This window comes from Pantherophis guttatus, chromosome 6 (assembly GCF_059756535.1).
Source record: "Pantherophis guttatus breed Tessera chromosome 6, ASM5975653v1, whole genome shotgun sequence".
Classification (NCBI taxonomy): Eukaryota; Metazoa; Chordata; class Lepidosauria; order Squamata; family Colubridae; genus Pantherophis; species Pantherophis guttatus.
In genome coordinates, this window is record NC_142068.1 from 21,135,725 (window position 1) to 21,159,260 (window position 23,536).

Here is a 23,536-nt window from a genome sequence, read left to right on the forward strand (position 1 = left end):
AGGAGAAATCACAGAAAAATTCACTTAAGGATCTTGAAGATTGTATAGTAAAGGATGCGTATCTGTGCAGGTATCTGATCTATATATAGGCAAGTGTAAGAGTTCTATTTTCATGCATGACACCAGAAAGATAATATAATTTTCTGAATAGACTCAAATATGTTAAACATTTTTAAAAAATCACCCTTTCTTTTAAATGATAGATAAAATTTTATTTTGCTCATTGACCAAAAACAAAACAAAACCCACAATCAATAAAATTAACAACACAAAATTCTCCCCTAACACACAAGGACACAAGGAAACAAGAACTATTAGCAACCATTTGTGGGTAAAGCTTTTGCATAATATTTTTTTTAAAAAAATAGAGAAATAAATTTATCCCTAATATTTAACAGACAGTGCTGATAAAAGATGTGCCCAGAAATTTAAATAAAAGGGATGTGATCAAATTGTGATGAGTGTCCCTGTAGAATTGGCAATAAAGAAGAACATGGGTTGTAATTTCTCATATCACAGGGACTTCATATAGGGTTTTTCTATATTTCCCCTCCAGGACAGCTGTGGGGAGAGCATTAAACATACCTTCACATTGCAATGAACAAGGACATATGTTCAATTTCGCAGCTACTAAGATTGTTGGCTGAGCAGGTATAAAGATAGCCAGGGAAATGATTGAAGCCTGGAAATGGGCCCCTTGTCAGTCAACAGGAGTTGACCACCAGTTTATCGGGGATTTAGGAGCCCAGGACTTGGCAGCACAAGGAAACAACAGCCAATGATTGTTGTTAATAGCTGGCAATCAGCACCCCAATCAACAAATAAAAAGCTACACATAACCAGGCACCACATAAATTCTATGCACATAAAGCAAGGATTGTTTTTGCACAAAATTGAAAAGCAGAGAAAATACCTTTAGAAGGAGAAGTAATTAAAAAAATTCTAGATTGTGTAGAAATGAATAGATTAACTTTGATGATTAAAGAAAGAGAGGATTCAGAATATTTTAAGATATGGGATCAATTTTATCATTGGTTAGAAAAGAGATATAGAAAAGTAAATCAATAGTTATGTAAAAAATGATTATGTTATGATTAGACTATTGTACTTTTGGAGATATGTTGTAATAGGATAATGAAGACAGAAGAATCTGCAAAAAGATGACGTTATGGAGGACACACCGAGATGTCACACGGAAAAAATAACTGATGTACTAAATGTTACATACAGCTTTCCTAAATTGAGCTGTGATATGATATAAATATGAGGTTGGCTTAACCATGAACATTTGGTTATTTCCAATTATATTGTGAGAAAAATCAGCAATTTCTTTTTGACCTTCTATATCTAAGATCCTTTGCCTTAGTACTGATCTGATTTGAACTAACTCTAAGATTAAGATTAAGATGGCATCACTGAGGAAATAGAAAATCAGCTTCTTTTGGATTGTTTTTTTCCCTGGATGATTTGTAGTTCTCTGCTAATATTAGATAATCAGTTCGCTAGGGTTGTGATGTACTTTCAACCAGTAAATAAAGATAAATATAGGATGTTTATACAGCTTGTTATGGAATGATTAGGGTTAGGATTAACACTTCTTTTCAAAACTGCAGTTAAGAAAAATGATGATTAAGAATGAGATTTAAAATTAATGTTCATACTTTTCTATTTATATTTGAGAAGCCTTCTATTAATGTTGCAGTTGATAAAAGAATCTAGATACAGATTGTGTTGTGCCTTGAAGCTTTGTCAGTCATAGTAGTAGGAAACCATAATGAGCAATATATATATTTACATTATGTTAATTTCCCATACAAAGTGCAGATTTCTGATAAACTTGATTGATTCAACAATAACTATTTAACTATTGGCAATAATGTCACAAAAGTAATACTTTTTATGAAATCAGTGATTAATAATTATATATACATATAACTATTGTTATATATACATATAATTATATTATATATATGTATAACTATGTTACATATACATATAACTATGTATATATACAGAGAAGAAAGAGAGAATGATAAAAATTTTCAAGAGCCTCTTATATCCACTGTATTGTAAAGGATTTTCAGATTAATCCCATTAACTAAAATGTTTTCTGTTAAAAGAATAAGATACTTACCTGTTGACGGAAAGCATTCTTTCATGGACAAGAAACCCTGTAAATATGAATATATGTTTTAGTATTATGCTTGTTTGAACAGCTCCTAACCTATGCAATTTCTATAAATATTGCATTGACACATGATTTGAGATTATTTGTGCCTCTAAATAAAGTTTTATAAAATTTGGATTGAAAATCAAATGCATGCTTACTAAGAGAAAGGAAAGAGGAAAGTAATCCTTTCTTAATATACATAATATTGAAATCACTAATTTGCATAACATCCTTTTTCAATCTCTAACTTTCGATAAATGATTAAAACTGTCCAAAACTCTAAACTAACATAATTGAAAGCCAACATAGACAACAGTTTGGGAGTTACAGACATCTGGATGACATTAGGTTGGAGAACAACTACTTATATAATTATTTTATTTCAAAATTATCCAAAAACAGTTCTAAATAATAAAAATTTAGCGCCTGGCCTTATTACCATATGCTCAAAAGCCCGATTGGGCTTATTATCAGGGGATGTCTTATTTTGGAGGAAACAGGGTATGATTAAAGTTAAAAATTGATTTACTCATTAAATTTAATTTTAATTTTTACCTTCTTTTAACATTTTGGTTTTATAATTTGAATACTCTACTTTCTATGTTATTCTAGTTATTCTAAAAAAAAATGGATGTATTTATTTGCAACTGCAAAACCATGTAATGCATTTCGTTACATCTAAAGCTTTTAGGGTTATATTTTAAGGATAAGGAAAAAACATTTTGAACTCAAATATTTTCCGCTTGAAATACACTGTTTCAATTTTAAACAGCTGTTTGAAATAGTTCTGGAGTTGTTTTGAATTTGAAAGAGTGTTTCAAGCGCAAAACATTTTGAATTTGGAATATTGCCCACACGTCTATTGAATTTCCATTTTGTTTCTAAGATTGATGTCATGAAGAGCTCCTAATTATTCAGAGACTTCTTCCCCAGGCTTCAATTTATTTTTCAGTCTTGAACTACACACAAGAGACTGTCTCTAGAGAAGTCTCTGTGAGGTAAAATAATGTTGCAAGAATGACTGGGACAAAGTAGTTTGAACCATCATATTCTTTTCATGCCTGGGACTCAGTTGCCCTCTTCATAATTCCTTTTCAACAAAGAGAGCAACTGTAAGTAGACAATTGTTTTTAATGATTGATACTAGACTTATGAGCCTCCTGGAATTCAAGCAAAGTCATTCATTCACCAAATTAGTGAGTACTACTATTCTTAGCATGGAGAAGACCATATTTTATCTTCTTAGTATTTATCTGGAAAAGTTGAGCATCTAATGAGGAAAAAGACAGAGGTTGCACTCTTAATTGGTGTCAAAACAAGAATGGAATGCAAAGAAGTTAAACCCTAACTTTTCAGAGCCATTTTCTTTTTTAAATTCCCAGCTTTAATAGAAGTCTCAAGTCACTTGTTTTCTGACATGTCTTCCTAATTTTTTTTTTCTATCTAATATATGCTTTTTAAATTATTATTACCAGGATTTCTCTGCTACTCCACTCCATCTGGGTCTGAGCGGACTACAACATAAATAACCCTGTCAGGACATACCCAACCTTAACACCCCCCAAAATGTTCTGTTTCCTAGAGCCAAATTTCACCTCTGCAAAAGCTCATCAGATTGATAGTACTTTGGCTATATGAAGACAAGCTATTTCACAGGAAAGGAGCCTCTATTATGAAGGCCTGACTATAGGATCCTTGCAGATGTAACTCCACAGGGAATAGGACCATCAGCAGGATGGTGCTGATCTTATAAGATAGAGATATTTATTTCACAGTAAGTGGTCTTGGAGATAACCGTCCCTGACCCATGTGGAGATTTAAAGTTGGTAACGAGCATCTTGAATTGCACGAGAGGCCACCTAGTAGCTAGATCAGCTCCAAGAATAATGGTGAATTCTCTGAAATGTTACCCCACTCTTAGCTTGTAAAGGTAAAGATAAAGGTTCCCCTTGCACATATGTGCTAGTCGTTCCTGGCTCTAGGGGGCAGTACTCATCTCCATTTCAAAGCCAAAGAGCCAGTGCTGTCCGAAGATGTCTCGTGGTCATGTGGCCAGCATGACTAAATGCCAAAGGCACACGGAATGCAGTTACCTTCCCACCAAAGGTGGTCCCTGTTTTTCTACTTGAATTTTTTACGTGCTTTCGAACTGCTAGGTTGGCAGAAACTGGGGCAAGTAACGGGAGCTCAGCCCGTTATGCAACACTAGGGATTTGAGCAGCTGAACTGCCGACCTTTCGATCGACAAGCTCGAGGTCTTAGCCACTGAGCCACCATGTCCCACACTCTTAGCTTGAGCATGGTTTAATCATATGATACATTTTTAAAAAAATTCTGTGATTAGCAAAGTATACCCTGCTTATGTTCACTACACAGGAAGATTCCAATGCATAAATTGCCCATACAACAAACCACTAGCTGCATATTGTAGCCTTTTTGTTTGTTTCTTGTACAGTCTCAGCCAAATAAAATAAAATATGATATTCAGTAGGCTGTGAGAGGAGGCTTTGACTAGGAGGCATTTTGTGCTCTGAAGGTTTCAAGGTCGTTCACATCACTTGACAGCCTCCTCTTAGCCTTCTCCAGCAGTCATAAAAGCTTTTCAGAGGCTTCCAAGGGTGCATTGGAAAGAAACCCTTTGTGATGCTTCCAGTAGCTCTTTTCACAGCTCCCTTCAAAATTATACCGTGCCATTTTTGCAGGACATAATGGAGGCCTCATCAACTATATAGCTCCACAGATGATAGGAAAGATTTTCATAGGGGAAGTTTATCCAAACATGGAACAGTGGTGAGAATAAGCTCTGGAGAAGATAAAATTTATAGGAGACATGTTTTGCGTTTTCTCCATTCCATCCTCATCCTACATTTGAAATTCAGCAAAAATGTTAAATGAAACCACATGTAAAATTAGATAGTTACTTTCCACTGTTATATCTGAATACTTGCTGTGAAGAGCTGTTACAGGTGTCCTGCCTGTAGGTGTAACAAAAACAACAGCTATATTTTGTAAAATAAACAACATCACTGGGTATTTACCAGTGCCACACCATTTAGTTACAGCATCTTTGTTCTTTTAAAATATGACAATCCAGCCCTTGCATAAATCAAACAGTTTACCTCATGAAAGGGCTTCTTTTCTTCAGCTGAACATGGATTTCAAATCCAATCCCTTTTTATCAAGGTCTTCCAGTAGGTAAATGTAGCATTCATTAACAACTCTGTCATTCTAGATGAGGGGGAGAAAAACCTTTGAAGTAAACATTTACAATTCTCCAAATTTTCTTCAAATGGCCAATCTTGATCTTTTCCTTTTAGGTAGGTAAACAATCTTAAACCCTTCCTGTCCTCAGAAAGAGGTATCTTTTCTTTGCCAGCTTTCCTGGCTCCATACCATGGAGAAGAATACCAAATTACTAAGTTCAGTTCTGCACATTCAAGCCTTTTTATTACATTGCCCTCTCTGAATGTTATTAGATAGCATTCATAAAGTTCTGCAAACCACTTTCAGGGAAGCTTTTGTTGTTGTTTTTAAGCCTTTATTTTGTGATTTGATTATGCACCTGCTTTCTAAAAAGTTTCTTCCTGAAAAATGGATGACAAGTTTTAAAATGGAATGCCTCATTTTCCTCATTTGTTTTATTTATGCACAACAAAACTAGAAGCATCTCTTTTATATCTCAGTCACTGTTCATACGCATTCTACTAATTCTTTCTTAACTGGAGATATCCAGGTTTGATCCTGCGGTATGCAATTCAGGCATGCATTGTATTGTTGTTGCTATTATTTATTTATTAAATTTATATACCTTTCCTCTTACTATCTGGCTACTCTGGATGGCTTATCAGTGTTGTAAAAGCAAAATACAAACATAATGTTACAATTAGCTAAAATTAAATAACTTAGAAATCAGAATACAATATGGAGGGAGTCAGTGGTGGGTTTCAAAATTTTTCACTACTGGTTCTATGGGTGTGGCTTGGTGGGTGTGGCATGGCTTGATGGGCATGGCTTGGTGGGCATGGCAGGGGAAAGATACTGTAAAATCTCCATTCCCACCCCACTCCAGGGGAAGGTTACTGCAAAATCCTCATTTCCTCCCGATCAGCTGGGACTTGGGAGGCAGAGAATAGATGGGGGTGGGGCCAGTCAGAATTTTTACTACCAGTTCTCTGAACTACTCAAAATTTCTGCTACCGGTTCTCCAGAACTGGTCAGAACCTGCTGAAACCAACCTCTGGTGGGGGTGGGCTTTTCTTCTTAGTCCACTAACCACTAATCATTGTTTTTTTAGCCCTGACAATTTGGGCCGATTTTCATAACTTGATTACTTAATGATAACTTGATTACTTAATGACATATAATGCATCTTAAGAGGAATCCAATTCATTCCAAATGTATATTGTTATTACTATTAGTGTTAGCAATAGTACTTAGACTTATATACCTCTCCATAGTGCTTTACAATGTCAGCATATTGCTGCTAATAATCTGGGACCTCATTTTTCCGATCTCAGATGGATGGAAGACTAAATCAACCTTGAGCTCTGTCAGGATTGAACTTCAGACTGTGGGCAGAGTTAACCTGCAATACTGCATTCTAACCATTGTGCCACCAGGACACAGGGAATTTTGATATTTACGTCTGATACCATAATATACATATAGAAGTATAGAATTATTCCCATGCAAACTTTCTGAGGTTTGGAATGATCAACAGGGTTTTTTTAATGGCTGATATGCCCAGCTAATTTCCCATGAGGATTCTAATGCTTCTCTTTAATCTTATAGAACACCCAATGGAAATCAGATTAATGGGACAAGATGGCCAGTCTTCACAACCACTGAACAAAACTACTTAGCATTAAGCACAAATGCTGCAACGATTCAAACAAAATTGCGGGCTCAGACGTGCCGATTCTGGAACATCCTCTTTCCTAAGGTCCTGGAGATGACAGGTAATTTTGCTGCTAAATATATTTGTATTTAGTAAATTGGTTAATTCAAGTTCATTTTGCTACTACTACATTTTAATTTCAATTTTAAGACTTTGTGGGTAAATAATTATTTTTATAAAATCAAATACAGAGTTTATTCTAAAAAGATAATATTCACTAAAAATAAATCTCCATTAATTTTAGTTAGGTTCCCCCACCTCTACCCCCCTCAACCAATCCTATTTTTACACTTGAATTATTTTGCATGCAATGAGAAATATATTTTAATGATATGGTCTGGATAGTGCTTCCACTAGCACTGTGGTGGCAAACCTATGGCACACGTGTCAGAGGTGGCACGCAGCATCCTCTCTAATGGCACATGAGCCATCACCCCAGTTCAGTTCTGCTGCACATGCGCACGCACCTCCCACTGGCCAGCTGGTCTTTGGGTCTCTGCTGTGCATACACAGGGGATGTAGGTTGTGCGTGGGGCCACCCAGGCATGCACAGGGGGCAGGGGGTGCATGTTCATGGGCCATGCACGCATTGCATTTTGGGAGCTCGTGGGCACGTGCTTTGGGCACTCAGTCCAGAAAAGGTTAGCCATCACTGCACTAGCATATAGCAACTCAATGTTGCTGAAACTCAGTGACTTCAAAATGTATGGAGACCAACTTGTAAGAGCCTCGGTGGTGCAGCAGACTAAAGTGCTGTTAAGTGCTAGCACTTAGCTGCCAGCTGCCTGCAATTAGTGCAAGTTCGAATCTCACTAGGCTCAAGGTTGACTCAGCCTTCCATCCTTTTGAGGTAGGTAAATTGAGGACCCGGATTGTGGGGGCAATAAGCCAACTTTGTATAGAACAACACCACTTGGGGGGGGGGCGAAAGCCCTAATAAGCAGGTATATACAAAAAAGTATGCAGGCTATTGCTATAATGCATTGTAAGCCGCCCTGAGTCTACGGAGAAGGGCGGCATATAAATTGGACTAATAAATAATAAATGTCCAGAATTTCTCAATCAGTGTGCGCCAGATCTAACATTCTAGGAGTTGGAGTCCAAACATCTTAAAGTCACTAAGATTAAGAAATCCTCAGTAATTAATGTAAAGAATGTTTGGTCAACAATTTCTGGATGGCTGAACATTTCCTACCACAGCTTTACATTGAAAAATGAAAGATGGTTAATTTCCTAGAAACCTAAAGTCATAGAGGTGATCACTCGAATCAAAATCCCATTTTTTGTTTATTTGTTTGTTTGTTTGTTTATAAAATTTATTGGCTGCCCATCTTACCATAGCGTAACTCTGGGCAGCTTACAGTTACATATGCAATTAAAACATAAAAAGTTAAAATCAGAGATTAAAGCCAAGGATACATGGGGAGGGTGGGGGTGGAGTGGGGGGGAATGTGTGATCTGTTGTTACTCAATCAATCACCTCCATTGCACTTTCCCTCACTGGGTCCCCAAGCTGACAAAGCCACATCTTTAGGCCCTTACAAAAAGATAGGAGGGTTGGGGCTAACTTCACATTGGGGGGACAAGATGTTTCAAAGGGAAGAGAGAAAGCCCTCCTCCTGGATTCTGGCAGCTGACTGGACTCCCAACACACTTCCTCTGCCAGCACAAGTGGTACACATCAGTGGTGAAATGTAAAATTTGTTACTACTGGTTCTGTGGGTGTGGCTTGGTGGGGGATAATGTGACTGGGTGGGCGTGGCCAACTCTTTTTTTTTAACTTTTAAAACCATTTTTTCTACAACGTCCTCGGCAAAAGAGGTTGTTAAAAAAATGCTTTTAAAAGGCTCTGACAATCAGGCAACTCAGCTGGGATCAGCTGGAGAGGTTGTTTAAAAAATGCTTTTAAAAGGCTCTGACGATCAGGCAACTCAGCTGGGATCGGCTGAAGAGGTTGTTTAAAAATGCTTTTAAAAAGCTCTGACAATCGCAGCTGAGCCTCACGATCATCAGAGGCCTTTTTGTTTTACTTTTAAAAGCATTTTTTCGGCCGAAGAGGTCATAGAAAAAATGCTTTTAAAAGTAAAAAAAAAAAAAAGCCTCTAATAATCATGCGGCTCAGCTGGGCATGGGTGGAGGGGGGGTCAGGGATTTTTGCTACCGGTTCTCCAAACCACCTGCCGCCATTGCTACCAGATTGGGCGATCATTTCACCCCGGTACAGATCAATCCAAGTAGGGTGAGACAATCCTTCAAGTAACCTGAACCCATACCAGATCCCATATGCAGACCATTGTATGCCTTAATTGCTATGGGTACTTTTTTCATAACATAAAATTGTAAAAATATAACTGTGTTAGAGGGCAGACTTTTTTTCTGTAGACTAATGATGTTATCTGAATTCAAGCTGAAACTTAGAATTCCACAACATCACTTAAGATTCCCAAATACAGGGAATAGCAAGAGAAATAGATAGGCTGAAAGAATGGGCTGTGTTTTATATAGAAATTACTGCTGTTATGATAAAGCTTTAAGGCTTCAGAACTATGATATAGTAGTACGAAAAAAAAGCAAAGCAAGCAACTATGCTCATGTAGAGATTAGAACAGTAATATAAAAATAGCAGCATCACAAAAGAGAATAAGATAATGGAATGGATTTAGCTATAATCAGACATGCTGAAAAGAATGGGGATCCATGTTAGTTAAGGTTTCTTAAGTTCCAGTGATTTTATTTGGTCTACCTTTAGTATAATTAGATCTAAATTTGACCCATTATTTCTAAAATCACATTTGTACAAGCACTGTGCAAAGCTTCAAATCCCTTTAAAGCTGCTTCGCAAAGCAATATAGTTTAATAAAATTGTATGAACCAATGACTGAGATAGAATACTAAAAATAATTCAAGGGCACCTTGAAGAGTGGTAGTCATGTACATGGTGGATTCGGTAGAATTCTCGTTCCTCCTATTTTATTTCTTTAAAAGAAATCTCAGTGGAAACTGACATCTCATGTTTAGGCCATTTGTTCTGTCAAGAGCATGATAACACCATAGTACTATTTGTTTCAAATAGCTTATATTTGTAATTTATATAAAATATCCCTAGTTATAGTTCCATTAAAATTGGAGATTTGTCCTTGCATTATTTAATTATCACGTTGCCCAAGGTATGTGTGAATGACCTGAATAAATTGGAAGAATTTATTCTTTCAATAAATTCCAAGAAAAACCACATGACACCAGTCCTTCAACTTGACTTTTTTTTTTCAACAATGATGCTATTATTAATGTTAAGGAGATATTTTGCTTTCAGAGTAGAGTAGAGTAGAACAGAGTAGAGTAGGGTAGGGTAGGGTAGGGTAGGGAAGGGAAGGGTAGGGTAGGGTAGGGTAGGGTAGGGTAGGATAGGATAGGATAGGATAGGATAGGATAGGATAGGATAGGATAGGATAGGATAGGATAGGATAGGATAGGATAGTTTATTGGCCAAGTGTGATTGGGGACACACAAGGAATTTGTCTCCGGTGCATAAGCTCTCAGTGTACATACAAACAACAAATTAATATAATCATAACATATCATTAGGAAAAGGTAGTAGAAAAGATGAGAAGGATAATAGTAATACAGCCATACTATATGGGTAAATATCTTTAGACATAAAACAGTACTGTGGTAATTAGGCGTTCAGCAGAGTGATGGCATGAGGAGAAAAAACCGACCGCCTCTGTGTCTAATGTTTTGGCATACAATGCCCTATAGTGGCAGCTAAGGGGAAGAGTTGAAATAATTCATGTCCAGTACATAAGGATATGGTATGTCCATAGGAAGCATAAGGTGAGAACAAATGAAGACCTGTAAAATATAAAGCCATTTCACAAAGGACCTGTCATGTCCTTATGTCATACAATTAAATAATCATGTCCCTTGTGTGATGATGTTACAGAGATTTCTGAATACAGCTACTTACCTTGAAAAATCATTGGATAATTTCCTCCTTCCTTGTTATTAACATATCTATCAATTTAGTAGATTAAAAATTAAAAAGAAAAGCAGTATGTGTGGAGCTCTAGCCATTTCTTAGTGTCTCCTGCCTAATTCTGAACAGCTGGCTATATAAATCTTTCTTATTTTGCTGATCTATTATAATACCCAAAATCATGTTGCTATATTTTAAGTACTCTTCCTCAATTGGTAATATGGATAATTGATTATGTCAAGAAAATAAATTTATGAAAATTTATTGCATCCCTTAACTGGAAGTCTGCATCTGGACCCCAGCCATCAAACAGTAAATTGTAAGCTCCTTGTTAAATGTCATTTGTGGGTGTGAAAGTTGAAAATGCAAATGATGTGGCATATTGGGCCAGAAGAATAATTCTTCATTTTAACTGATTATGTTATAATCCAGAGTTAAAACTTTGCCCTTTGGATTTGCAATAAATCAGGTGACAAGAAGGAGGGCAAAATGGTGTGTGGTGTATTTAGGGGAAAACAGCATTGGTAATCAGGATTATTTTTCAATTAATGTACAAAGAGATTTAAATTTAGATTAATGCCACCCATTTCATGTTTTACAGAAAATATTGATGAAGCAGAACGAGAGTGGAAAGCAGGATTCCTTCGCTGGAACAATTACATGATGGACTGGAAAAATCAATTTAATGATTACACTAGTAAGAGGCAAAGCTGCACAGGTCTCTAATTAAAAGTTTCAGCCTTTTTGGAATGCTTGTACTGTCAAAGATCAAGGCAAACATGGAGATAGTTAATGTAGCATATCTAGCAATAAGGCATATTAGGCTGGCTCAGTGACCCATTACAAATATACCATTCTTCCAGGCCCATTTCTATTTATATCAATAACTGTTATGAAAGCACTTCCACCTTTTGAAGCATCAGGAAATGTAAAATAGGCTTAAAGCAATTAAAGCCAGAGGATGATTAATGTTGATATAATGGCCCCAGTCCAATAGTAAATTATATACTCTTTTAAAAAAATCAAGCTGGTGCTAGCTATGAGCCGTGGTATTGTTACATATTGGAATATGCAACTCACTTAAGAAGACGCTTCAAAGGCTAAATATTCTTTGGCCTTCTGGCAAATGGAATTGTGTACCTTCCAGGAATGTGCATACTAGCCCATTCTACTTATACACCCACACTGATCAGAAATATCTGAAAATAGGCTTTGACTGAATGTGGTAAGAATGAGGCCTGAGAGTATGGTGAGCACTGAAACCAGGTATAATCTCTTTACAAACTTTTGCTTCAATCCAGAAAGATAAGTAGAAGAAGGGGAACGTGATCCATTGCTCCAACATAACCAGCCTTTCCAAATGCCTGCCAAAAAAAAAAAAAAAAAAAGCTTCATTTGACAGCTTCCACAATCTTTCCATTTGCCCAAGATGACTGTCACTAATGGAAGCTGACACCTGAAACATATAAAAACTATCAGGTTCCCTATCCCTAGACTTTAGGTCTAAATTCAACTGTGTAGCTGAATGCACACCTCACTTACGTTGCAATATAATTATGCAACTATAATTAACCAGATTTAGGTAAGAAAATTACTGTTGAACCAAACATTTTCAATGCAATGACAATCACAACTGCTTTTTCCTTTAGCAAACCATGGAAATACCAGTAGCAATACAGCAAACTCAAATGGCTTCAATTCCAACACAGTATCACAGCATTTTGATCTTGCTTCAGTTTTAGTATAATATTACGAGGGAGAAAATGTATTTCTTCCTTTTTCTTCCCTTTCAGGACTTCTGTCCTCCATGGTGACAATAATCCCAGAAGACAGCAATATGTGGTACAATAATTGCAAATGTTTACTCATTCAAAGCTTCAATAAACTTGGTTTATTGTTATTATAAACTTGGTTACACTGCTGATCAACACAATTTTCCTGACTAATTTAAGCAGAGATTACTAATCTAAAAATCTAAACCTGTAATCAAATAGCTACCCAAAGCTGTTTTTTACCATCTTGATTCCAAAAGATTTGCCAATATGAAAAAGGTGGCAAGAAGAATAGTAGCAAACAATAACAAACAGGATAGTGAACTGCAGAATTAAGAAACTCTTACACACAATATATCGACATATCATCACATACAGCTAGATCAGGAGTGTCAAACTCGTGTCATCACATTGTCGTCACATGACACATTATTAATTTCCCCCCCTTCACTAAAGTGGAGCTGGGCATAGCCAGCGCATGATGCATCTGCCCGTGGCCTACAAGTTTGACACCCTGACCTAAATCCTCTTTTCTACTAAAGTGTTGGATTCTGACTTTTCTATCAGTCTTGTCATGGTATCTTAAACTTAGAAGGAGATTTGTGGGGTTCAGTTGTTTTGGGACAAGTCCTCAATATGGAACTTTAGGTCCTGATTTAAGGTATTCTTTTTTAATTCATCAGCCCATATTTGATCCCTTCCATCATATATCAAATCTTTGATATCCTGGCATGATGTTGCACTTCATCACTTTTTATCGATAAAACCATGCTTCTAGATGGGCTGTATGTCTCATAGACCATTACACTGATTATTTTCATGGTCGCTGGAAAAGATGAGTGCCGAGTGTACTTGTAAAGACGTGATATTCCATCTAAGCATGGATTTTCTCTGCTTCAGGTAACCTTTGGCTTCTGCATCTACATGCTTCCCATAAGTTGTTTACTAGGAAATGGTGTTAAGTATCGCCAACTTTTTCTTTTACAAGAAAAAAAAAATAAAGCTTTTACATCAAAGGGAATTTAAGAGTTGCTAAGTATCTTGCTTCAATGAAAGAGAAACATTCCAAGGATCAGAACCTCATTCACAAACTATACTAGTTTTCCCTACAGGAGTCAGAGAAGAACAGAAAGGCTTCCTTGAGTGGGATCAAGTGCCATACTACAACGTGAAACATTTTTCTCCCTGTAATCCCATTCCCCCTGGGCATGTGATGAAAATGTTTATCCGTAGTTCTCATTTGCAGAATGCTTTGCAATTCTCAATTTATTTGTTCTTGTAACATCCCTGCATAGCATCAGTTCATCATTGTTCCTGGTATACAATTTATTAACAGCAGAGTCTCGTAGAGGTTTATTCACAGATTTATCCCTCTGAGTACAGTGAGACTTATTCCCAAACACATTAATAGGACATGCGACAAATAAACTTTAGAACTGGCTTCTCTTCCGGATTTTTAATTTGCCTTTTGCTCTATGGGCATATGAGTTGTGCTGTGTAAAAGGAATTAACAGTTTTGGTTGGGAAACAGTGCTGAAAGAGAAGCTCACTTTAAAAACCCTGTAATATATATATATATATAATTTGAAAAACCAGTGCAAAGAGAATCTGATTGAATTATCCCTTTAAATCAAATTATCAATTCTAATTTTAGAATCAATTTGACATGCGAAATTGAATTGGATGCTTTTGAACCAATTCAGTGGTTCAAGGCATGCTTGAGTATTCACAAACCCACATATTTTCCCCCTGAATCGGATTCATGACCTATATCAAATAGATATGATTAGATCATTCACATCTGATCAAGGACGACTATAAATTTATTTTTCAAACACAAACTTAACTTCTTGGTGATTTCATGGACCTGTCCAAGAAGCTTTCTTGACAATAGAATAAAAGTTGCTTGTTATTGTTTGTTCCAGGTTACTTTTCAGCTTCCCTTTTTAGCTTACGATGCTGGTTGTACTTTAAGGTCTCTGATCCAAATACTAACCTGGCTCAATCCTGTATAGCTTCTAATCATAGTCAAAGTCAGCCAGATGCTGCTGAGGACTTTCTTAGTTATTATTGGGTTTTTTGGGGTTCTTTGCTGGATTTAGCCAATTTATCATCAGAATAATTTAGGAAATTACAGTTAGTCCTCGATTTAGCAATTCATTTAGTGAAAAAAGTGATTTATGACCATTTTTCACACTTATGACCATTGTAGCATCCACATGGTCATATGACCAACATTCAGATGTTTGGCAACTGAGTCATAGTTATGAGGGTTGCAGTGTTCCAGGGTCATTTGATCCCCTTTTGCAGTCTTCTGACAAGCAAAGTTAATGGGGAAGTCAGATTCGTTTAACATCCATGTTAATAGCCTAACAATTGCAGTGATTCACTTAACAAATGTGGCAATGAAGGTTGTAAAATGGGGCACATTTTTTCACTTAGCAACAGAAACTTTGGGCTCAATTCTGGTCGTAAGTCAAGGACTACAAGGATATTATGGCTTTTAGGATATTGACAAGTGCTTTTAATCAGAGTGAATACAATTATTTTTATATTTTGCAAGCTAAAGCTCTGACAATGGAAGATAGATGATATAGATATACAATTACTCAATGCAAGAAGCTATATGTCAGCATTCCATTGGTTTGGTTGTAAATTTTTATACAACTTTTGCAAGAAATGATTTCCACTGTATGATTTATAAACTGAAAGGATGTTGTAGTGCACTGAAAATATGTTATAGGTGGTTTCTTTTGCACTGGCTTATTCTCTATAGGTTCTAATTTGTCCTTCATCTCTAAAACTCTTTTTTTTCTTATTATCAAGTATTAAGTCTATTAATGGTAATAAAAGATATTTCTAATCATGTTCATATGGTGATCTTTATTCCAAGCAAATTCTTGTGCTAAGTTCTGATGAGTCCTCAACAAGTCTATTTCTTTACATGTTCTATAACAGAGACAGCTTGGAAGGGGTGATGATGGTCATAATAGATATACTTTTTATTTTACTGAAAGGGTCATAGTCCATGAAGCTGTGATATTATAACAATGTCATGCTTGTCCAACATTGTCAGCTCATATTCATCTTATTTTTGTTTAGTGTGGTGTGTTAAGTCTACAAGAGCTTAACATGGTATTTCCTTTTATTTCCTGTTGAAAATTGTCAGGAAATTATGCTGTCATTGTCTGGCTGCACAAGCTTAGTGGACTTTAGGGGTTGACCATGATACAAAAAGCATAACATGGCTGCCTATTTTCATATCTGCTTTCTAGGTGAGACTTCCGTTTTGAATAATATAAACTCACAGCCCAAACAAAGAAGTCGATCGGATGATACTAATCTAAAAACTGGATATTAGTGAAAGTTTCCAAAAGACAACAAAAATGAAAACATTTTAAAAAGGGAGAAAATATATTATACAAATCCCAGAAACGACACAGAACGAATCCTGACAAAAGGTGGCTACTGCCACCTTTTTTTTTTTTTTTTAATTTGATTTATATGCCGCCCTTCTCCGAAGACTCAGGGCGGCTTACAATGTGCTCAGCAATTTTAAGAAATAAAAGAAATAAGAAATAAAATTATATGGATCATTAAATATATTGTCCTTTCATCAATGTTTTCCACTATATTACAGGTAGTCGTCGACATACAACAGTTCATTTAGTGACCATTTGAAGCCACAAGGACAAAGTCACAAACTAAAAAAAGTTACTTATGACCATTCTTTACACTTATGACTGTTTCAGCATCCCCATGGCCACATGACGAAATTCAGATGCTTGGCAAATAACTGATAGTTATGACAGTTGCAAGAAAACCTGTAAAGAAAAGGGAAAAACTCACTTAATGATTGTTTCACTTAGCAACATAAACTTTGGCCTCAATTGTGGTTATAAGTTGAGGACCACCTGTATTGCAAACAAAAACAAAAACAGAAAATCATGTAACAAGCTTTTATCATTACAGATGAATTGATGAAGGGTGCTTAATTTCTACAATTCCCAAGTCGAGCTAAAAAATATCCTGGCTAGGGACCCATAGCCAATTTCTAGCCCTGTTCATTGAATACATAGATCTGACCAACCCCATTGTTTTTGCCATAGTTATTCACATTGTGCCCAACCCAATGTTTGGCTAATATTTTATTGTGTCATGTGAAATAAGAAAAATGAATAAATGATTCATGTCAGAGCGTTTGCAGAGTGACTACTATTAGGAGACAACCCAGGAGCAAATCACAGCACACAGAGACATAGACATTTAACAATGGTTTCTATACAAGATATATATAGAAATATACGTGGTATGCAAATACCTGACAAGCGATCAAACTTCTTCTTAACTCTACATGGAGAACTCAGCAACGGATACTGGACACAAGGAGAGAGAATACTCTCCTGGCTGCCTTAAATAAACACCTCTTAAAGAGATAAATCTTTTGTGGACCCCTTCGTAATCTACAACTGGCAATACCAATGCTGATTCATCTTCATTGCATCAACCTTACATTGCATCAGCTTTACAGATGTTCCACTCTTAAATCTCAATACCTTCACAATTCAATTATGATATCAAGGCACAAATCTAAACAACTACTAGATAGCATTGGCTATCTCTTGGCTATCATTTAAACTTTTACAGTGCAGATCTGGTAGCCCTAATTAATCATGGGTGTATTAGATTTTGTCAGAAATGAGTTAGAAATTACAAATAATAAAATAGATAGTTTGACACTTTTAAAACGGGATCTATGTTGTACCTAGTGTGACTTCCCACAATCTCAGAAAGAGAGTCAGCATCATTAAGGTTTAAATTGAAGTCTTTCAGCACTAGTGACTACCATGGAAATCTGTATATACAGAATAGTAGAGTTATTAAGAGTTGGAAGGGACCTTGAAGATCTTCTAGTCCAACTCCTTGCTCAAGCAGGATACTTATACCATGTCAGATAAATAGTGTCCAATAGCTTTTTAAAAAGCTCCAGTGAGAGAGCATCCACAACTTTTGGAAGCAAACCTTTCCACTGATTAATTGTTCTCACTGACAGGAAATTTCTCCTTAATTTTAGGTTGGATCCCTCTTTGATAAGCTTCCATCCATTTTCATTTACTTCTTGTCCTGCCTTCAGATGCTTTGGGGAATAGGTTGATCCCCTCTTGCCTATGACAGCCCCTCAAGCACTGGAAGATAGCTATCATGTCACCTCTAGTCCTTGTTGCCTATAGGCTAGACATACTTAGCTCCATTAATTAATTAATTAATTAAATTAATTAATTAATTTGTCAACAAGTACAAGGAAACAAGTAACAGTATAGACATAGACATGGACACATGAAAAAAAATTGGCACAAATAAAAGGAAACAAATAAGCAAAACATAGCCATAAACACATAAAATGATTGCATATAAATGGGGACAGTAGGGACGGTAGGCACGCTGGTGTGCTTATGTATGCCCCCTTAGGGACCTCTTAAAAATATGAAAGGTCCACGGTAGACAGTTTAAGGTACAAGGTATGGGAATTAGAGAGACTAACAACAGGATCAGGTAGAGTGTTCCAGACTTTTACTACTCTATTGTTGAAGTCACGTTTCATACAATCAAAATTAGAGTGAATTATATTGAGTTTGAATCTATTGATAGCCCTTGTGTTATTCCGATTGAAATTAAAGTACTCCTTTACAGGTAGGACGTTTTGGTAAATAATCTTATGAACTAAGCTTAGGTTGGAACGTAGATGTCGTAGTTGGAGGCTATTGAGGCCTAAAATTTCAAGCCTGGTGATATTTTTATTTCAAAGAGAGGATTTGAGTACTCTTCTAGTGAAATATCTCTGGACCCTAATGTGTTGATATCTGAAGTACAGTTTATCATCATCATCCAGTTTAGCCTCCAGACCCCTTATTATCTTTGTTGCTCTTCTGTCCACTCTTTCTAGAGCCTTTCTAGAGCCTTTCTAGAGCTTTTTTTTTTTTTTTTTTTAATCGTGGCAGCTACAACTGGTGCAGAATTCTGTGTGTGGTCTTACCAGTGCAGTGTAAAGCATACTAGTACTTCATGTGATATTTTCATTCTTATGGAGCATGTGGCATTTCTGACTATATATTTAGAGATGACTCTTAAGTCTTATTGTGTACTTATCTAATTACATCTCTTTCCTATGTTCAGGATTAAAACATGAGTTTGAGTGCTGGCTTTCAATCCCCAAGCATTTTTACAATGCTTTTGGTGGGCAGATTCTTTCAGCTAGATAACCTAAACACCCTGTGTACTTTTATTTCATTCTTTCCCTGAAACTAAAAGAGATAAAACATTTCTTTTAAGCATGGTGCTGTGCAAAGGATGTATTAAAAAGTAGATATCACAAAAGTATTCACTATAGATACAGAAAAACAAATCACCACAATAAATTTCAATGTGAACTTACTCAATTGAAATATTGATGTGTAATCCGTCTAGGTAGAAGTACAGGTCTAGCATCAGAAAATGATGTTCTTAAAAAGAAAGAAAATCTTGTTTATTTGTAGCATAATTCTGTTTGGTTTATCCTTACATAGAAAAGTACAAAGTCTTACTTTTAAATAGTTGATAGGAAAGCAAGGTAAAGGAAAGATAACGTAAGTAGTAGTCAAATAAAATTCTTTTAATAGATAAAGGCTATAGATTGCCATGGTAGTTTAAAAGGGATACATAATATAAAAAAAGATGCTGAGACTTTGGAAAGAGTGCAGAGAAGAGTGACAAAGATTATTTGGGGGGGGGGCTGGAGGCTAAAATGTAGAATGGTTGCAGGATTTGGGTTTGCCTAGTCTACTGAAAAGAAGGACTAGAGGTGACATGAATGCAATGTTCCAATTTTTGTGGGGCTGCCACAAAGAAGCAGTCAACCTATTTTCCAAAGCATCAGAAAGCAAAACAAGAAGCAATAGATTCTGCACTGTAAATAGAAAGAAGCAATCTAGAACTGAGGAGAAATTTCCTGACGGTAAGAACAATCAGTGGAACAGCTTGCCTTCAGAAGTTGTGGCTGCTCCAACACTAAAGACTTTTCAGAAGAGACTAGAAAGCCATCTGACATAGTATAGTATAGGGCCTCCTGCTTGAGGGCCCCCCTATTCAAGGGGGGGTTGGACTAGAAACCTCCAAGGTCCCTTCCAATTCGTTATTCTGTTAAAATTCTCTATTTGGGGCATTACCTTTTTGGCAAGTGAAGAATCTTCTAGATTGTCCCCAGACTGTAATAAGAATGACATCATACTGCCTTAGCATTTAGGAGGTATGAATGTTTTGGCCAGGCTTTTAATGGCTAATTAATATTAACATTAACTTTAGAATTAATTTTAATTTATACCTTTAACTTCTTAGTTGTTCTTTAAAAATGCACGAGCCAACATTGGTGCTAGAATAAAAAAATGTGTATGGTATACAAAATAATAATAATAATAGTCTGTTGCAGGCACATATTGGTACCAGGTTCACACAGCTGGGCAAGATCAAAGAAGCAAAATTGACAGAGATTTCAGAAAGATTGTTAATGCCAATAATGGGGCAAATAAAGAATAATATGAGGTGTCCTTGGTGCTCTTTGATCTTGCTTGTTTTCCTGCAGATATTTTATTACCCAAACTAGGTAGCATCATCAGTACTAGTAAGGAGTGCTGTTTGCTGTCAGTTTATATTCTGGTGACTTGCTTTTCTGTGGGGTGGGGGTGGTCTTAGAGATTCTTTGTTTGGGCTGTTTTCTTTGGCAGCTTGTATAATAAGTATGTTATTCATAATATTTAATAGCTTCTATTTTTCCAAGTTTCTCCACATACTCTCTCAGATGGCTTCTAATTCAGTAAGACATATAATCATAGAATTCAATGGGAGCAGGTAGACCATCATGTCTAACAGTCTGTAAAGTACAGAAATTCAAATTAAAGCTACCCAAAGATGGTTATCTAGCTTTTGATGACACCTCAAATGGTGGGAAGGTAATAGAAGTCCATGGTGTCATGCTGGCCATATGAACATGAAAATATCTTCAGAGAGTTTTGGCAAAATAGCCTTGAAAAAGAAATGAGCATCGTCCACCCCTATAGTTGGCAATGACTAGCAAACCAAAAGCCACAGAGACTCCTTTAACTGGAATCTATGTTCCTGAATTTTAAAATATCCAGTGTTTTGAACTTCAGCCTACTGAATAACAAAATAGACCAGTGATGGCGAACCTTTCGGCACTGTTCGTCTGCGCTGCAACCCGGAAGAGGAGCTGCCCAGGGTGCGTGCACATGCCTGAAAATGAACTTCCAGTTTTCGGCACACATATGCGCACTGGCTAGCTAGTCTTCCGGGTTTCTGGCATGCATGCACACATGACAATCAGCTGGCTGGAGCACATGCTCATGCAGGAAAATGGAAGACCAGCTCTTCCAGTTTCCGGCACTGCTGCACTGCCATGCACGCCAGAAATCCAGAAGAGGAACAGGTGATGCCATGTTTGCCAGGTGACATGGCTCCACATGCCACTTTGGTCATGCATGCCATAGGTTCGCCATCACAGAAATAGACTCCTTCGGAATAAGTTTATTGATTGGTTATTCATATCAGCCCATCAAGTTATTTCTTTTTGAGGTAAGCAGTATTAGGGAAAGGTCAGGAAAAAAGAACTAGTTAGATTTTTTAAAGGTATTAAATAACAAAAAGAAAAGGAATTGTAATTGACATTAACTGTGTTAGCTATATTTCTCCCCAGTTTTTTTATTGTAAATTATCCTTCCTTCCACCACATCAATATACCACTTCAAACACTGCCTTTTCTTTAAACATCTCACTTCTTTCTTTCTGGTGATCTCATCAACTTTATCTAATTGTAATATTCCCACTCTTTCCCTTTATCTCAACTCATTTATCCTTTCTTTCAAGACCCCTGATGGTTAGAATGGTTAGAATGCAGTATTGCAGACTGCCCAGAATCAGGAGTTGATCCTGATGGGTTGAGGTTGATTCAACATTCCATCCTTCTCAGTTTGGTAAAATGAGAACCCAGATTTATTTATTTATTTATTTATTTATTTATTTATTTATTTATTTGTTTGTTTGTTTGTTTGTTTGTTTGTTTATTTATTTATTTATTTGATTTATATGCCACCCTTCTCCGGAGACTCAGGGCGGCTTACAATGCGTTAAGCAATAGCCTTCATACTTTTGTATATACCTGCTTAGTAGGGCTTTCGCCCCCACCCCTCCCCAAGCGGTGTTCTTTTTTATACAAAGTCATCTTATTGCCCTCACAATCTGGGTCCTCATTCTACCTACCTTGAAAGGATGGAAGGCTGAGTCAACCTTGAGCCTGGTGAGATTTGAACTTGCAGTAATTGCAGGCAGCTGGTGCTAGTTAACAGCACTTTAGTCTGCTGCGCCACCAAGGCTCTTAACAATCTTAATTTAAGATTGTTGGGGCCAATATGATGACTTTGCAAACTGTACAGAGAGTGCTGTAAAGTACTATGTAGTGATATATAAATCTAAGTGCTATTGCTGTTGCTATTCGTCTTTTAAGAGTAATCCTCAACACAACACAACTGGGACCAGAACTTTCATTGCTAAACTAAATATGGTTGTTAAGTCAATAACACCCAATTTTACAACTTTTTTGCCTTGCTTGTTAAATGACTCTGATTTTATCCATTAATTTTGATCGTTGAAAGCCCCTGGGAAGGTTGCAAATAGCAATTGCATGAACACCCCCAGCCCAAAGACACTGCAAACTTCATAAATACATACTGGTTGCCAAGCACCCAACTGAAGGGATATTGTGATATCATAAATATAAAGACCAGTTGTGAGTCACTTTTTTCAGTGAATGATAACTTCAGATAGACATTAAATGAATAGTCGTACATTGAGGACTACCTATATTTGTTTTGCAATTTGACCTTCAATCTTTCTCTCTATAAGACCATAGGCCTATGAATAATTGGGCTCTGCAAAGCATTGCAAAATGATGCTTAGTAACATATGTAAATGTGAATAATGTAAGTGAGTCATCAAAGCTGTTGCACTTCTCATAAGATTTGGGTGGCTGTTTCAGAAGCTGCCCCTGGTTTTTGTTTTTTGTTTTTATTATATGGTGCATGCAAAACCATTTTGTTGTGACCCAGGCCCAAGTAGGTAGTATTAGACACAAACAATTCCAAAACAAACAGATTTTATTAGAACAGCTGAGAATTAACTCATTCTCAGCATAGTGCAAACTAAATTAAAACAAATTCTTCATAACACAAATTCTTCAGTCTAATCACCAACCTTGGTATAATTAGGCAAACTGCCAAAGACTTCTTTTGGCAAAAGTTCAGAAGCAGAAGATGCTGACCAGAGATAAGTGCAGCAAGACAAGAACAAGTCTATCAATGTTGTTTTCTGACAAAGAGCCTAAGAGCCGTTGTTGGTCTTTTAAGCCTTATGGGAGGGGCCAATCATCTCTTGGCCCTACTCCCGAGTCGTCCTCTTTGCTGTAGCTGCTCTTGCCTTCTGGCAGTTCTTCTCATACGTGCACTAGGAACAAGCTCCTCCTGTTCATCTGCCTCTCTACTGTCAGCCTCTGGAAGCTCCAGAGTCCACACCTCACACTCTCCAATGGCCCTGGCCCCATCTCTGTCTCCGACGCAGAGCCCTCATTTGGGCCTTCCCCAGCCTCCAGGATTGGCCCATGTTCTTCCTCAGCCTCCTTG

General features: G+C 36.7%; 1 protein-coding gene and 1 long non-coding RNA gene across 2 annotated transcripts in view; one reads left to right on the top strand and one right to left on the bottom strand.

Annotated features, from left to right (window-relative positions):
- Positions 1-15,685, top strand: part of BCHE (butyrylcholinesterase) — a 43,747-nt gene extending 28,062 nt beyond the window's left edge. The window contains exons 3-4 of the mRNA XM_034439047.3: positions 6,962-7,128; positions 11,645-15,685. Of these exons, the coding sequence (XP_034294938.1) occupies positions 6,962-7,128; positions 11,645-11,769 (292 nt within the window). The 3' untranslated portion in view covers positions 11,770-15,685. The remainder of the gene's footprint in view (positions 1-6,961; positions 7,129-11,644) is intronic.
- Positions 5,295-23,536, bottom strand: part of LOC132709456 (uncharacterized) — a 32,560-nt gene continuing 14,318 nt past the window's right edge. Inside the window, exon 3 of the long non-coding RNA XR_009620472.2 lies at positions 5,295-5,398. This is a non-coding gene — a long non-coding RNA (uncharacterized LOC132709456). The remainder of the gene's footprint in view (positions 5,399-23,536) is intronic.